The sequence below is a fragment of the Schistocerca gregaria genome, chromosome 2 (assembly GCF_023897955.1).
Source record: "Schistocerca gregaria isolate iqSchGreg1 chromosome 2, iqSchGreg1.2, whole genome shotgun sequence".
NCBI classification, from domain to species: domain Eukaryota; kingdom Metazoa; phylum Arthropoda; class Insecta; order Orthoptera; family Acrididae; genus Schistocerca; species Schistocerca gregaria.
The window spans coordinates 672366888-672385328 of NC_064921.1; the positions used below are offsets into that span (position 1 = coordinate 672366888).

General features: G+C 37.4%; 1 protein-coding gene across 1 annotated transcript in view; it reads left to right on the forward strand.

Moving 5' to 3' along the window:
- The window catches only part of LOC126334723 (heparan sulfate glucosamine 3-O-sulfotransferase 6), a 100484-nt gene that overhangs the window by 18801 nt on the left and 63242 nt on the right, over positions 1 to 18441 (forward strand). Inside the window, exons 3-4 of the mRNA XM_049997259.1 lie at positions 8440 to 8642; positions 15393 to 15566. Of these exons, the coding sequence (XP_049853216.1) occupies positions 8440 to 8642; positions 15393 to 15566 (377 nt within the window). The remainder of the gene's footprint in view (positions 1 to 8439; positions 8643 to 15392; positions 15567 to 18441) is intronic.

Genomic DNA, 18441 nt, shown 5'->3' on the forward strand with positions numbered 1-18441 from the left:
ACTTCTAATTGTTGATAGCTGCTGTGTAAATCGAAGGTGGTGAAATAATGACATTGCCCCGGATTGTCTAGTGTCTCTGTGATATTACACACTGAGTAGGCATCGGTGATGCAGCAGAACCTATAACCATTTTTCCCATCTGAGGACTTGTTGGGCACAATTACTACTGGGACTGACCAGGGGCTAATACTCTCTTGTATTATTCCATGTGGGAATTCTGAGTTGTACCAGAGGTTTATCTGATAGTGGTCCAGGCAGGTTAAACAGGTCTTCATATCCTTCTAATAGCTGCATACTACTCTCTCACATCCTTTCAGATGCAATACTTTTCCCCTCATTGCAGTTAAATTGACAGACTGTCCCAGATTCTGGTATTCTGTATTGAAATCCCTTTCTAATTCATCCTGTGAAACCTCTAACTTAGCTATCAAAGTTCCTTTTGATAGCTGTACCTCCTTTGAACCAAAATTATCTATACTGACGTGAACTATATGGCTACCGTCTAGCTCTTGCACGTATGACAAACTATGCCATACAAAACATTGCTCCCGACCCAGTACTTTTTTCTCTGGTGAGTGTTCTACCACACACGCAGTATTAAGTAGCAGATGAGCACTTATTTTCATCCAGACAAGCCTTCCTGTACCTTTCGATATCGTATCCTGTGAACTGAGTCTGAGAGACTGTCTACTCTGTTTAACCAGCTTACCCGATGTCTGGAGATTTCCTTGCAATGCTTCAGTTCTTTTAACTGTAAAACTGAGACAGATTAGTGTCCTAAGCAGTTCTGCTGTGGACTGCTACAGATCAACATTAGTGCGATGTTTACTCAGGAAGTCCAGATCCAGAATGATGTTGTAGCTAACTTCCACTCATATTCAGAAGTTTCTCCCTTCCACTTGGAATTCCAATGATGCGGAACTGAGAGAATTCACACTTTTACCACCCACACCACTTTACCTACAGCATGATGGATTCAGATTCCTGTACTCAATATACTCTGGTTAGTCATGGATACCAATAATCCTCCATCCAACAACTTACATGACTTTCCCTTTATATAACCAAATAGACAAATATCTGCATTGATTTTGCACCAGAATGTCTCATAGTTGAAGTTACTGGGAACATTGCACAATGGTCCCACCACTGCCTGTACTGATCAATGCAGGAGCTTGAATGTTACACTGAGTCCACTGTCTTAGCGCCTGTGGACATTTTTGAACAGAGTATCCCACTTACTTGCATCTCTGACATTGTGGCTTCATACAGAAACATTGAATGTGGCCCGGAGCACCACCCCTATAATGAACAATCTCTGCATTAAACACTGAGCACTTCTGTGTTCCTCTAGTTACAGAATCAATTTCAGTCAAAGCTACTGCAGTTGCCACTGTTTTGTCACGGGTTCTCAGAAACTCCATGTGTACTTTCCATGACATTTCAGATCGCAAGCCCCAGAAAAATGCATCAGGTGCCCGTAGTTCTGCCTCCTGCAAAGTGCCTTTACTGGCATGGTCATCATTCATTAATTCATATGTATTGGCATAAATTTGTCTGATGTGGTCCACAAAACTCCCTGTTGACTCTCCCTGTTTCTGTGCTACACCTTTAAGTTAGTCACGATAGTACCACGAGGTATTCTTGTTCCTGTAACAAACCATTAACCCTTCGTGAAAGTCTGTGAAGGACTAAGCAACTCGGAGTTTCTCATTACATGTCATGAATGTCGTAGCATCTGCTACCAGTCTTAAGCGAGCTAAACATAACAGTTGTTCATTACATTTTGTGGACATAAGCAAACTATCCATGCATACAAAAATATCTTCTCCAGGTTTACCAGAAAATGATGTCACCAGTGAGGCCATACCAGCATCAAGGATAGGTGAAGATATGTCTGAAGATGTTTCTTTCCTACTTTCACCCTTCAAATGGTTCACTTCTCTGCACAGAACTTCATTGTCGGCTCTAATCTTACCTACATTGTTTAGATGTTGAATTTTCTCTCAAGTTGTTGCTTTCTCAGCGACAGCCATTTTGCTCAGCACTACCACTACATGCGTATAGTATGCGAAAAATAGAAAGAAAAGGACAGACACAACAAGACAGGCCCAAAATAAAACACTTGTTGCTAGCACTTCAAAAATTTACACGGAACACCACTGCTACTCACCTCCTTCTCTTCAAGGCTCCTGTGGAAGACCATTTCCACTCCAGAAGTGCTTGTGATACCAATAGTGTAACAATGGTGACGAAGCAGGTAGGACTGGACAAGTGATTCTCTACTTGAGTTGGTCAATGGAGTGAGCGAAGAAGGCAACTAATCAGTTGGTAGAAAACTTTATTGGTATACACAAGAGACGATCCTCAGACCCCAGCATGCTGATATGGACACGTTGACACAGATGTTCCCCATGGATGATAGTGGTGGCCCAGCTACCACAGCACACTGGTGGATGGTGGCTAATGACTGCAGGGTGGCGACCAGGCATCAAGGTGATGTCCCTGTGCCTAGGGTGGACATTCAGGCAGCGATTGTTGGTCTGTAGCCTGGTGAGGGCAGTGAAGAAGTACAGTATCAGGTGACACAGGCTGTGCATTATCAGATAGCTCAGTTGTGATGACTTACTGACGGGCTAGTCCTTGTGGTTTAAATCCCATTTCCACATGCTGACAGTTGTGAAGAACCCTGTATTGAGGCCACGTCAAAATGTCTCAAGCAGGGTCGATGGCCTGGTGTGGTATAACTGTTAGATGGTCAGTCACATGGCGCTTGACAACCATCTTGTTGACCCACAGAAGCACTGATTATGGAAGCTATGTCTCCCAAGGCTGCTGAGCTGTCAGGGCATAGGACAGTTGGTTGTGGCCTGGCTTTGGTGTTTGGTCTTTGGTGTGGATTCAGTTTTTGGTTTGTGGTCTCTGCTACCATACATGCTTGAAATGACATCAGGTTTTATTGACACCAAAAAGGGACACAAAAATCAGCATAACAAATTATTTTTAGCAAAGAGTATGTTCTGTATGACAAAGACTCAACATGTCAGCCATCAGCAATATTTGTAGTCAAGGGACAATATTGTGAACAGCATTGTACTGGATATGAGTAGGTATGGTAAGAAAATGTAATTGAATGTTGTCTTTTAGCATCCCTAAAGAGGTCTGATGATCGAGGTAGACTTGTGACTTCAGCTAACTCCACAACCGATAATCACATGGATCATTGGGAGGCCAAGGATGACCAAAATGGTGGCTCAGTACGTAATCCTCACCAAACAATATGTGCAAGAGATCTTTCACATGTGTAGTAACAAGGGGTGGAGCACTGTCCTGCATAGAAGTTGTACCTATCAGCAGAAGTTTATCAGCCAGGCTAGGGATGATATGATTCTGTAACATATAGGCCTACCTTTCACCTGTCACATTAATGATTTTTCATGCGGTGCCACCAACGTGTTGCTGTCCAGCGCTATCTGTTGGCTGGTGTTTGCTCATGTTTTTGGTTTCAGTAAAACCCCATGTTATTTCAGACATGTGTGTCAAGTTTTACCTCTCTCCCTACATTAATTTGTGAATTAGTGCATTTTTAAATGTTAACTGACTTTTGGGTCCCCCTGTACTTATACACCCACATTTGTGAAAACAGCATTTCGAACCACATAATTAGCAGCAGCTGCTGTCTTTAATTCAATTTCAATTTGGTTGCAACCAAGTGACTTAATTCGAGTATCACTTGTAGAGACCTGCGGACCCACCATATATATCAGCCAGCCTATAGCCTTTAGATATAATCTTCTGGTGCTTCTCTCTTTAGGCACACATTCAGTGAATACTGTGTAAGGGCCAACATCATACTGTTCAGAGAAATTTTCAGTAGAGCTTTGTACATTTTGCTGGTGATGTTGAGTTTCAGTGAAGGTTATAACTGTCACTTGCTGCTTGTTGTGAAGCTGCATCAGGACTATCTGTCACACGTGGAGTTCAGTGGCCTTGTTGGACAGCTGTGTGTCCTCCAAACGTCATTTGATAGATGGATTGGTAACAGGCATGTCTTACTTGTCAGCTAAGTTGACTTCAGCGATGGATTGCCAATATTGTCATGAGTTAATGGCTCTATTAATGCTAATGGAAATACTGTGTGGTGTTACTGAAAAATGATTCTGAGTGGCCAATGGTTCCCAGCCTTCACTGTTCGGGCTACCATCCATCCTGCACCCATGACAGATTGCACATGCAGAATATGACTAACACACTGTTAAACTGTCGCCAGGAAACTGAAATATCATCTCAAAATCAGTAAAAATCTGAAGAGCAAATTTTGAATGCATCTTACATGGAATGGTCATTGCTAGTCAACTTCTTATGTTGTTGTTGTTTGTTGCTTTGCTCTTGGATTACTTTGTGTGCTCATGTTGTCATTACTGCAATTGTTGATAAAGCTTTTTGTTTTTGCTTCTTTTTTTCTGGGAATTACCTGTAGCTTCCAAATCAGATTCACTGTTTGCAACTGATCCTGCACAACTTATACTTAGATCCTCTCTGTTGTATCCTTCACATTTATTGATTTTTTAAAATTTCAGTATGCACTTCTTTGTTGTTTTGTAAACTATTTATCAGCATTTCTGTTTCAAGCCACACCTACCACTTACCTTTGTTATTTAAAGGCATATGGTATCTCATGTTATTCTAAGCTATGAAACGATAGAAAAGAAATATTTCAGAAGGTAGTTTCTGAGTTTTCTTTTCATAGTTCCTGTCTCTCTATTTACACATTAATTGCACATCAAGTCAAGTCTCATACATGTTTTTAGGACAATGTCATTTAAGTAAGTACATTCTGTAGTTTATCTATGTTTACGAATGTTTTCAGGTCGTTTTAGTGCTTGTAATGTTGATCTTGTGGTTTCCTTGGCATTATTTTGTTAAATGTCATTTGCTCTTCCAGTTATTATAATCATGTCATCTTTTGTTAGTCGAGTAGCCTATTTTCTGCAGCCACATACTACATCAGACATGAGAGGATCTGGCTTCAACAGACTTCTTTTAATGAATCTTGTTCATGGGGTTTGTGTGCTGTTTTTCACCCATTGTTCTGTATGAGAGAATATTTTGGATGTGAGTTGATAGAGTGTACATGCAATTTAAAATTTTTATGGAACACTGCTGTATCTGTACACACAGTATTTATTGTGGCACTCAAAACATTTAGTTGATACCTATATGAATTGTCGACTTGCAATGTAGGACATTTACCACAAGCAAGTATTTAAAAATATATAAATCATTTAGTGTTGTGCAAAAGGTTTTTGGAGGCATACTGTTGTCATCAGCTTGTCTTTTTTCCTTGACAAACACAATATTATGTTCCATGCTTTGTTAAATATTTTGAAGGTTTCTACATATCACATTTGTTGAGTTCACCACTTCAAAACAAATTAGCCTTTTGGCATGATGTAGACATCAGGCTGTGCTACAGGTCAGTTTGTTACTAGGATCTTCTAGCCAGTAAATAGCTTTGTGTTGCGTCACATTTGTTGGCTTTGCCAACCCCTATTGTCACCTTTTTAAACTAGATCACTGCTTTCTTAAATCACAAATTCAATTCCAAATAAAAAGGAGAGGGGGTAGTTAAAGCCATAGTGATGAAAATTTAAGGAACCTGCACATAACCTGTGAATAACATAAAATGTTTTGAGTTTCAACATTTGGAACACGTCACCTTTGTTGATTACATATGCCTGCCATACCACTGGTTACATGAAATGATGTATTGCCTGCATGTGTGCTGTAGAGCAGTAGTGCTCTGGTTGACACTGCTCGTATCCTAGATTTTAACTGTCTAAGCTTCAGACAGATATTGTTTTGTTCTAACAACCTCTTTGTATGTATCTAACTAAAACTTAGTTCATAAAACAGAACTGATCTTTAAAATCCCTGAAAATCATCACTTGAACTTTCTTCTTCTTCTTCTTCTTCTTCTTCTTCTTCTACTTCATGGTCATTGTCCTCTTCACTGCCATTGAGATCATTACTTATGTCACACTTCTTGAAAGATCTCACAATAATATCTTCTCTCAATCTAGACCTCAACACACCTTTCCCTCTCTCCTACACTCTGTTAATCCATAATTTCATCCACTGTAGTACCAGTAGTCCTTTATTTGCACTTTTAGTCTTACTCTTTTTTTTCAGTCAATCATGAATTGTTTTCTCTGTTTGTGGGGGGCTGCTGTGTTTCATGTTCTTCTGAATATGCTACTATTTTCAATTTATAGACCACATCATATGAATACCTTATATTTTTTTCCATTATGAAACTAGCTACTATCAAATCACTGATAACACAAATCACTTTCATTTGAAGTTCACTGACACTGTACACTGCAATGATCCATCATAGACTTGAAAGTGTTGTGGGTTTGTGATGACGGGGCAGGAGGGAGACAGTGTTAGGAAGCTTGTGGCTCCCTGCAACTCATGTTCATTGCATAGGTGCACTGAGTTTCTCCTCTTTTTATCTCCCCCCTCTCCCTCCCACCCTCCCTCCCTTCCTCCCTCCCCCAATCCCTCCCTCCCTTCCTCCCTCCCTTCGTCCCTCCCCCTCCCTAATATGTGTACTAGGGTGAAAGTGATCATCAACATAAGAAATTCTTTATTCCAACAGTCTTCTCAGTTTGCTTGCTCCTGTAATAGTAATGTTGGATGCTCTAAATCAAAACACAAATATAAATAGCCAGTGAATTTTTGGAACATATCACTAGTACATGTACCTTAAAATGGGGACGAATATGTAGCATTTGCCATCATGAAATTGTGAAAGGAGCCAAAAGATTACGCAAAAGTCTTGCTAATACAGTAGTAACTAAGCACTGATGGTATCCATTTTCAGAATTAATTACCATGAGCAGTTTACCCATATCTCTTATGAGTGCAAGTTCTCAGGCCACAAGATCATTCAGCTAGTGGATTCTAAGACAGAGTGCTGCAGATCTAATGTTCACAGCTTGTATTTTATTTATATATGTGGCAGGATTTGTAAAGTGGGATGATAAATTATCTTGGCAACTACAAGCGGGCAGATGCAAATCCTCAAATGGTCAAGGAAGCAAGACATAGTGTACACTTTAGTATTAACTAATAAACTCCCACTGCTGATTCTTTAAAGAATAAAACTACCATGTATAAAACATTGCATTTCCTGAAATAGAGGTCATAAAATGATGTAATTTGGTAGGTACGTTAAATGGTACATGTGGATTCTATCTGCGAAGTTTGTTGTGAATGGATTTAGTAGTAAAGAAGCAGCAAATGCCTGATGCTGCAATTGTATTGTTTAGTGCACAAACAGCAAAAATGTAGTTAGTGTGAAACTCTTTTTCTTTCATCATTTTGTGTGTGTGTATGTGTGTGTGGTGAGGGGGAAGGGATAGGGGTTGAAGTGAGAAAAGTTTCATAGGTATACGTTTTGAAATTATATGTACAATTTATTGGGAGCCACTAAGTGCTCACTCTGTCAAATACTGGATGAATATAATCCGGGTAATGTGCACCATGAGTTATGGTGCCTCAAGATGTGTACATAAGTTAAGATTATAGCTCTTAATGAGTAATTCATGACAGCATTGTATATTCAGTCGAATAACTGTATGAAATATTAAAAATAAAATTTTTGTTGCCTCTGGAAACCATTACATAGGCAACTACCAACTGGGACTGTGCCACAGGTTGGCTTTTGAGTAATACAGTTCTACAGGCAGCAATCATGGGTGACGTGAGCCATAGCCTTTGCTAGAAAAGTTAACAGATGCTGCTTATCACCAGTTTTTATGTGGTAAATTACCCAGACAATTGAAGAATATTATCCTTGCAGTAAGACAACAGATGCTTTTTATGCACAGTGGATACTACACCATTTTCTGCACCTCGTGCAACAGTTCCTAACATGAACATTTAATGAGAGGTCATTTGGTGGAGAAGGACCAATAGCATGACATCCATATTTATCTAAGTTTTATCTATTACATTTTTGTCGGTGGGGACATTTAAAGCCATTGACATGTTTCACACTCACCAACAATGTGCACATGTTACGAGAGAGTGCGCGACCGATGCTCGTGACCAACTCTGAGGGCAGCCAGGTGTTTCACAGGAGTTGGTGTATCTATGTGAAGGGAGGCCAGAGAATGTGTAAGAATGAGTGGTAACCACATTGAACACCTCCTCCTCTTGGAGTAACAACAAAGAGATGCCCATCAAAGGACAGAATTATCCATGTGTCAACAAATATTTGTTTCCCTATGTATGCTCTTGAGACATTTTTCTACTTTTGATCATTATTATGTCCTGTAAGAATATGAGAGTTATTTTGTAAAAATCACATAGACATTATAGCTTTATTGTTGTATTTTATTATATTGTGTATTATTTTGGTATTTATAGGATGGAGCTCCAAAATATCGATTCCTGAAACATCAGGGACTTGAACCAAGTCGTAAATTTCCTGATGCTCTTATAATTGGCGTTAAGAAGGGTGGAACAAGAGCTCTTTTAGAATTCATAAGATTACATCCTGATGTAAGAGCAGCGGGGTCAGAAGTTCACTTTTTTGATAAATTTTATGCAAAGGGTTTTGAGTGGTACAGGTATGCAATTAATTTCAGTATCCTACTGTAGAGTTAGGACATTAACTTCATGCTTTTGCTCAATTTATAATACTGTGAAAGATAAATTATAACTACAAATAATTAAAAACAAATTTAATGAAGGGCACATCCTTATTTATATCACAATATTAACCATTAAGTGGGCGTGCCCTTTTTTTTATAACAATGAGGGAGCAATGGCATATTTTGTACACCTGTAAGCCTCATACCATCAACTGCAGTGCCCAGTACGATGCTTTAAGGATAATTATGTGAAACTCAATATGCTTCATCTGAAATGACTCAAAACTAGGTAGAAAAATAAAATAATATTTCTTTAAATGAATTGGAGGAATTTGTGTCTATAATTGCTACAGGTATGTGAAACGTGCAAATTATGGGAAAAAGCTTGTAGTGTGTCAAGCTGGAATATTAAAACTATTGCCTTATTGATAGGTAATAGTTTGTAGTTATCATAAAAGTTCGAATTTTCGAGATTTTAAGGAGGATTATTGATAATTCTTCTTCTTCTTGATACTTTTTGAGAATTAAAGTTGTTTTCTAGAACAGTGCCATTTACTCTGGCACTCTATAATTCAGTGAGAGTTTGCTCTTGCTCCAAGGAGCTAGGACCTAAGAGTGGGAATACCCTCTGCTATAACACAATTCATGCAGCTGTAAGAGTATTGTTGAATGTGCCATACTTTACATGATAAGATGAATAAAAAACAAATAAATACAAGTGAAAAAAGAGACATGGAATAAATGTATTTTCAATCTAAATGAGTAAGCTAACATTCAATCACTATAACCAACAAATGACTTACTCCTACAAACACAGTGAAACTAAAGCACAATGAAATCAATGCTGATTAGTTTTTTGTTATTTCCTTCTCCAGTGCCTTTGCTTTTCCTTGCCCAGTCTCTCAGTGTAGGGAACACAGTTCATCTGCTATTATTGCAATACAGTTTAATTGATTCACCTTTAGAAATGGTTTCAAACAATAACTATCTTATTAGAAATTTTATAGCTGATTTCCATATACAGATCTCTTCCTGTGTTATCTGCAGCCTGCAATTAATACTACTTTTTTTTCACCAAACGAAAATTGCTGTTGCTACTGTAGCAAAAATGGATTCATTTCTTGCTATTGTTGTCCTATTACTAGAATTACCTATATCTAAATCATGTTTTAACTTACTTTGTTTAACATGCTGGCTTTTATGTCAAGGATTACTGCCTTACACTCATCATTGACATATTTGTTGTACCCTCTGAAACACAGCAAGATGAAATCACTCCACCTACTATCATTCTACTACATCACTCCACCTGCTGTCATTCTACTACTCTTACATAACTAAATCAACACACCTTAATGTGTAGGCAGTATGAACTTGGAACTGTTAAAATGCTTTCCATACAATGTTTCAAGTAATTTTATTATTCCATATCATTGTTTGTGATCAGCTGATTATAATTGTATACTTAGTTATGATTAAAACATTGTTAATTAAGAGAACTTAGTAATCAAATTTGTTACAATAGTATGCTATAAGAAAATTAGTGTGAGTTATTCAGTAGTTTTGAGATGATTGACATCACTTATTAAAAAGGCCTGATTTCAATATTTTCCAGTAATTAAATTAATTTTTCCAGAAACTAATCAATTTAAAAGATTCGCAGTTGGAGTTCGACCACACCCAATGTATTTGGGACCTTTAACCCATTATGTTTATTAGATTCCATGATTTGACATTATACTTTCCTTGCCCTAATTTTTATGAACCAGATAACATGCTACATTATTCAATCAAGACCTTAATTAAGAAGTGGCATGGTTAGCAAAATTTTGAACACAGTAATTTTTATATGTAAAGGTAATGTACCATGTAGGCATGCAGTGTGCTAATGAAATACTGCTGTGAATTTTTATGCATTTCTAACCAACTACATTTTAGTTAAAGAAGATCACTTTTGGAATGTAAGGATCATTTACATTACTAAATTTTCATCCTGTCATTTTATAAGCTAATATGTATTTACTGAAACTGCAAAACATCAGTACACAAGACTACAGATACAACACCCAAAAATATTCAATACCTACATGTACAGCAATCACTGTGCCAATGTCTGTGCATAACTCACTTATTAAACAACATGTATCATTTATCTTCATGAACTTTGATAAAAACAATCCGTGAGTAACTTCTGTTCTGATTGTATTTTAGCATCAACAACATGGACATCTTTTTATTTTTGTCAGTGATCAGAAAGTTTGTTTTCAGTGCCAGTGGTCAAAACCATTCATGATCAACTTGCAGAATGCAGATTTAAAATGTACCATGCCCAGATCAGAATGCAAGAAAAGAAAACATTTTATAAATCACCTTTACAAGCAAGCAAACTAAATAAATAGTAGAAGTTCTATTTATTTTTTTTATAAATAAAAAGTGCTTTTGCTTGCTGCACTGTATTTTATTTCTCTCATACACATTTCGCCATTTTCACTTTTAGGCATCATCATTGGGTTAATTCTTCACATTTTTTGGTTGGCATCTACACTTCATCTCATCTGATCACATGCTGTATGTCCCACTACAGCATTATATGTCTCATCAACACGACGAGATGCGTGAACTCACAGTAGTTCCATCTTGAAATCACAGTTTTCGGTCAAATTTATATAATTAGTGACAGAAGACTGATAATGCATCACTATAATAAGGGCAAACAAGATGAAAAGTGGGAAGAAAAAAATTTCGGAACATAAAAACATGCTTATGTTTGGGAAATAGAGCTGTATTGTGACTTCCAACATGTGGCCAGATGAGAGGGAATGCTGGTGCCAACCAAAAATGTGAAGAACTATCCCACTGATGGTGCCTTAAAGTGAAAAAGACAAAATGCATCTGGGAGAAATAAAATTTGGTGCAGCAAGGAAAGGCCAAAACAAATATTTCTGTGCTTGATGCGGAGGATGGCCTTGCAGACAAACTCGTCAGTAAAAGTTCTGTTCTTGAGAAGGAAAATTAGCCCTTATTAGCTGTAATTGAGTAGAGTAGTATGGCTTTGTATCGCTGATATTATGTATGAAGTTGACTCACTTAATTGGTTTCTTAACTCTGGACTTTCTGGGTGAGACACTGAAGCAGTATACCACCAACCGGTTTCAACCCGACGTAGGGGGCATCTTCTGGGTGGTTACACCATTGGTCGACTGCTGGTGGTGTCACTCCTGTCTACATAACGGCAGTTTCCTACCGTTATGTAGACAGGAGTGACACCACCAGCAGTCGACCAATGGTGTAACCGCCCAGAAGATGCCCCCTACGTCAGGTTGAAATCGGTTGGTGGTATAATAATAATAAATGCGATTAAGATTGTTTTTGAATTATTGATTAATCATACTAATCGCTGCTTCATCTCCACAACCATGTTGTCCAAAAATCACCAGGAAATCTGTGAATCTATATCAGGTTTTGCAAACCTCTGTGAGCAAAAAAATAACATGCTGTGGCAATGTAACAGTGATTTTGTCATCATTGTTGAATGCCAAGTGTCATTTTCACGTCAAACAATGAAAAGCCCAGGATGGGATAAAAGGACAGTCTGCTACTAACCTGATAGAGAACTTGCTGATTCACAGAGAGGCACTGCAAAAAGATTGTTAAACAATTTAAATGTTCACAAGGTCTCAGCCAGCCAAAGTGGACAGAAATAGTGATTTTTGTGTGTGTGTGTGTGTGTGTGTGTGTGTGTGTGTGTGTGTGTGTTTTGTACTTCCGAGGAAGTTCGCTTGGCTGAAAACTTAAATGTACAACAGTCTTTTCTTTGTGCCTGTCTGCAACTCAAAGTCTCCTATATACGGTAGTACTGTTGTCATTTTGTTGTGCTGTGTTTGAGTATCCAGAAGGCAAATCAGTTTTGACACTGTCGATGCCATTGCAGGTAATACCTACAACTCCTGATAACAGTAAGCATATGATGTGCAGTGAGGACAAAAAAGTGCTCCAAAGTTCATTGAACACTGCAGTGTTGAGAAGGGAAGGCAATTCTCCACATTATTCGCTTGATAAATCAAACATTGTATGAATAAAAATGAGATGACTACGAAGACGTAAAAAAAAAAAATAATAAAATAAAATCCAGACAAATCCTGGATAGACAGTAATCTCACCTGTGCAAAATACTGGCAGAAAAATGATAATATAATGTTACTGCACATGCTGACACTCTTCAAAAGGTTTGTTATTACAAGTGGTAGGTCAATGAAGGGCTTTGTCCTTGGATCCTAACTAATGCTTGTGGAGTCATCTACTCATGGTGATTGCCGTAGGTAAATAGCTTTCATAATTTTGAGAGGCACTTCAGTATTAAAAAAAGTCAGCCATCATTGAGGAAAATGTTCCATACTGCATTAGATAGAGCAATCACCATGTTAGTATGACACAAAATTAATTGTGGTTCAACGGCTGCAACGGAGTGGTATTACCTGTAGCAACAACATGGGGAGGGATGTTATCTAGTTTACACCATGGCCACAGAGAGGTACCCAAGAGCACAATATCACAGCTGACTTCTCAACAGTAAATTTGCAGAAACTTAGAGAAGGCAACTACTGCCTAAGAGTGGGGAAGCCAATGCAATAACAAACATCAGTACATAGTTGTGGAGCTGCAATAGAATTTTGTGAAAAATTCTGTTTCGGAAAGTATTAAATGTGCTTCTATTTCAAACAATAAGGACTACTCTGAGGGATCAGTAACAGATGATGCTACTGACAGCTTGATAGATTAGTCATTTTAATTTTTACGAAACAGCATTCATTTTAATGGTGATGGGAGTGATGCTAATTTACAGAATTCCTCTCTCATCTTAGTAGTCTGAACTGTTTCCCTCCACTCCCCACACATATCCTGAAATGTTTAAAGACACTATGGAGAAACTATACAGTCAGTGTCATGGCCCAGAAATTTTATAACACATCAGAGAAAGATGAGTGGTATTTATAGCTGTTTAAGTAATTCTTATCATCAGTTATGGAATCATAAGGTTCAGTGTAGTTTCTTTTTCAGGTGACACAGTTATAGTAATTACTCGCAGTAGATATACAACAAGATAGAAAATTGCAAGTTATATGTTTAAAAGAATTATTGATTTAAAAAATCATTTCTGCATATCAAGTGATTCAACAGCAGTGGCAGATTCAATGCTTGGACAAGAGTTAATAAGTAAAACAAAACCTTCAAATCATACATTTTGATGAGAATCCAAGTTGAACACACTTTTGGCGTTTTTTAGACAACTCAGTTCAACTTGTAAAAATTAAAACATTTATGTGGAAGACTGGATTGCTCTTCTGCACAAGAGGAGGTGTTGAGTCGCTGACAGGCACGGTGGAAAAGAGTGCTAGAAATATACAGCTTTCAGACTAAATCTATCATCAGACATAGGAAACTCACTCACAAGCACAACTCTCACACATTTGGCCACTGTTGCCTCCAGGTATTAAGGCCTACTGCAGCTGTGTCTGACATGGACAGCAATCTAGTTGGCATTGGTAGTTTGATCCCATAATCGCACTGTTCACTAGTCCGTGTCCTCCACTTGCCTATCCCCTTCCCTACTCCCAGCCCAGTACTACTTTTGCCTTCTGTCCTGCCAATGAATATACGTATTTCTTTTCCCTTCTCTACTCCACCCGCCCCACAAACATAGCCCCCCGATGCTGCAACTAACAGCCCTGCCCTGTCCCTTCTACATTCCTGCATAATCCCACAAGTTGCTGTAGCAGCTACCCCTACCACTATCTCTGCCCCTTCCTAGCCCATGCTTCTTCCATATTCCCACTTCCCTGTTCAGTAAGATAGCTGAGATGACTCAGATGCAGTCTGGCAATGAAGATGAGAGTGAATGAATTGTGCTTGTGTGAACGTGTTTGAGTTTTGTATGTCTGATTATGGACTTACTCTGAAGGATGAACATTTCTAGCATTCTTTTTCATTGTGCTTGTCTGCAAATCAGTGCCGCCTCTGTGCACTGAGTAACAATCTGTCATTTCCATGTTGTTATTGTTCCATACTGGACTTTTCACTGTTTGAAACTTTTGTGTTGTAATGATAAGATAGACAGATACAAATTTGCTGACCTATAGATTAACAGAGCTGAAATTTCTAGTGATTGGCTTAATGTGGTAAATAAATTATTGAGATCAATGGCAGAATGGCAAATACATTGCTGGTAAACACAACTGAAGAGATGTATTATTCACCAAATTGAGTCACCAAATTATAAAAAGAAAGAGACTTGATTTTAGAAGGTAAAATAAAAAGTACTCTCTGCTTAAAATGTGAATATGATTTATTATGTATCCTTTGAGAAAGAATGCTGCATATGGGATGTTTTGGGAATAGCATGTTACCTGTTTTTACTAATTCCAATCTTAGTCACTGTTGCTGAGAAACCTCTAGCTATTCGCCATCTGGACTGATACGAGCCATTGTCTAAAAACAAGTTTCATATCAGTGTTCTCAGTGTGCTTGTCTACTTATTAGTACTTACTTCCAGTTGAAGTTTTGCTTGTTGTGTTACTAATTGTTTGTTCTCATTGATGTCACCATAAGCTTGGCTTAAAAATTGATTTTGATAAAAAAGATAAGATGGAAAGTCGCTTCACCTAATAGTATCATACCACTGATTTCAGCTTGTCAATATATACCATGTTTGTTTCATTCATTTAACAGAAACCGCATGCCACCAACTCTAGAAGGTCAAGTGACTATGGAAAAAACACCAAGCTACTTTGTTACAAGAGAGGCTCCACAGAGAGTGTATGAGATGAGCCCCATAACAAAACTGCTTGTGGTAGTACGAGATCCAGTAACAAGAGCAATTTCAGATTATACACAAGCTGTCAGGTGAGATAATTATACATATTATACATTTGTTCGTGAATTTTCACTTCATTTCCACATAAAAATGTAAATGTTGTGTGACTAGGGCCTCCTGTCGGTAGACAGTACACCGGGTGCAAGTCTTTCGATTTAACACCACTTTGGTGACTTGCATATCGATGGGGATGAAATGGTGATGATTAGGACAACACAACACTCTGTCCCTGAGTGGAGACAATCTCTGACTCAGCTGGGAATTGAACCCAGGCCCTTAGGATTGGCATTCTGTTGCGCTAACTACTCAGGTACCGGGGCAGACATTTCCACATGTATAACAATAACTTGTTTCTTCTTCTTCACTTTACCAAAAAATTTTGATTTTTTTCCCACAAACTCTATTACATTTTCATTAATGGATCATGATATTAGATTTAAATTTTGGCTTGCTTACTGCAACATCATAACTTGTGAAGTGGGAACAGTCTTTGATGTATTCAAACACCACTACAACATGCTAATAAAAGAGCATAGACTTTTTGTCTGTGAAGAATTACTCAGATGCTGAGAAATTTAGAAGTTAAATATAGACAAATATGCAATACCAATAGATTTCTAATTATCGCTGTGAATTTTGTGCCAGAGTAATGTTCTTCCCAGTACATCTATACATCTGATTGAAACTATTTGTTATTTGACAGTTCTCACATAGAGCTACTGTATTGCCACATCAGGTGGCAGCTACAACTGAGGTAAAAGTTTAACAATTGTGTGTGGGCTGCTAACACAGGAATAACATATATCTGCTAAATGGAATTGCTTAGTATCCAATAACTGATTGGTTGTGTTCATTGCACTGCTCAAGAACCCTTGCATCAATGGATGCTTTATTTTGTGACATAAGCAGTGGCAGAAACTTCACATGTGATGTGGTGACCAATGATTGGTTTGTCAGCTAAAGTATAGATGTTAGTAAGATGAACTGATAAAAAATTCATATCTAAAACAAGTAATGCAAATTTTGGTGTTCAAATATCCACATTATTAGTTAGATAGAGGTATTGGTTTATATAATAAAGGCAGTAAACAATATTATTTATTAATTTATGTATGGAAGAGCAGAATTTCATTTAGCAGTAGCTAAAGAGTGGAGTAAATTTAATTTCTCTGAATCTCAGTTGTGAAATATTTTGTAAATGTTACTTCTTACTTACAAATAAAACAGAGGTGATATGTTAGCAGAAATTCCCAAGATAGCAGAAATTGCCAAGAATTTATTTGCCCTTAACCCAGTCTTCCTGAAGAAAGTAATTAGATAGTATATGCTGATTCTTTCAAAGAATCAACCTGTATTTTTTACCCAGCCACAGTCTGAAAATGTCAGTTTCCAACAAAATAGAATGAGATAATATATACCAACACCATGCTCTAAAATGATTCCCTGATAGTACCACGAATGCACAGACAGATCTGTGACACAGGGGTCTTTAGCAAAAGTTTGATTATCTAAACAGATAGGCATTAGTTCCATATCCCACTATTTTATTATCACAAGTCCTTAGCTTCCTAGATAACACTTTTGTGTTTGCCCGCTAATGTGGTATTGTTTTTGTAAAGAAGAAAAATTTGCATTACCACTTGGACTTTATTAATATTTTACATTTTAACTGTCCACTTTCGGTATTTTTATAAATGTAACTCAATCTTTTCTACACTTGGTCACATACATGTAAGTAGTTTAGTAAACATACATCTGCTGTCCACCCATCATGCCTCCTATAGAGATGGTTTTGTTTCCATCACCTCTGACAATACCTGCAAATATCTTCTGCATTGCAGAGCAGTCAGTACTCTCATACCCGCTGCCACTCAGCCACCTTCCTGCTTGTGGCATGGTAAGGCTCTTCTCATTTATTGGATTCATACATTGAAATTGTTTATGTGTGTTACTAGTTGACATATTTTGTCTGGCCCATTTGGTTTTTATCTAGGTTTTATTTTTAATGTGCTATTTGTTTACAACTTGACGTGAATGATGTGGAGTGGCTCTAAGGCAGTCGTCTTTCTGCTATGACTTGTTAAAAAGAATTTATGTGAGTAGTCATCAAGTACCGCTTTATAATACAACTTTTCAGGATTCCTTAACTCATCAGACCATTGTTAAGGATTATTTATAAAAATGTAAAAAAAGTTGTTGACATGAAACCGGTTGTTACTTTTTATTAAACGTATTTTTACAGCCTGTGTGGGTCATTTCATTCAGAATAAAAATAAAAATAAACCTGCAATAATGAAGCATATTGCAGGTCATGGCAAAAACACATATTCAGAAGAAGAAAGTAAATGCATAAAGCAGAATGAGCACTGATCCAGAGGCACTTTCATATTATGAGCAATATTGTATCATATTAAGAACACTTGTAAAAACTATTACAATATTATTTGCAGTTTGCAAAAAACTGATTGAAAGGTAGAAGAAAAACTATATTGAATATTGTTTAGAGAGGCCATGGAAGCCGGCATTTATTACAGCAACTCTAATAGGGAGAAGGGATATCTAATGAAGAATATTACATGTATAACAAACACTTCAAAAATTATTTTTGAAATGTGAGTGTGAGAATTGGTTTGTAATGATATTAGAGTGTCATTGATAGTTAACATGAAATTATAAGGTAATTATATAAATTTTTTACACAGTAAAAAGTGTAATACACAATTATGAGAATTTTTGTGTGTCTGCAGTCTACATGTGTGGTAGGGAGTGTCCATAGTGAAGTGTTAGTAGGGAAAGAAACAATAGAATATCCATAGCAGCACATGTTGCAGGGGGACATTTTTTGTCCATATGAATTCCAATAAGTCAAACTGTATCTTTACAGTAAAAATTTTGTAATGCTAC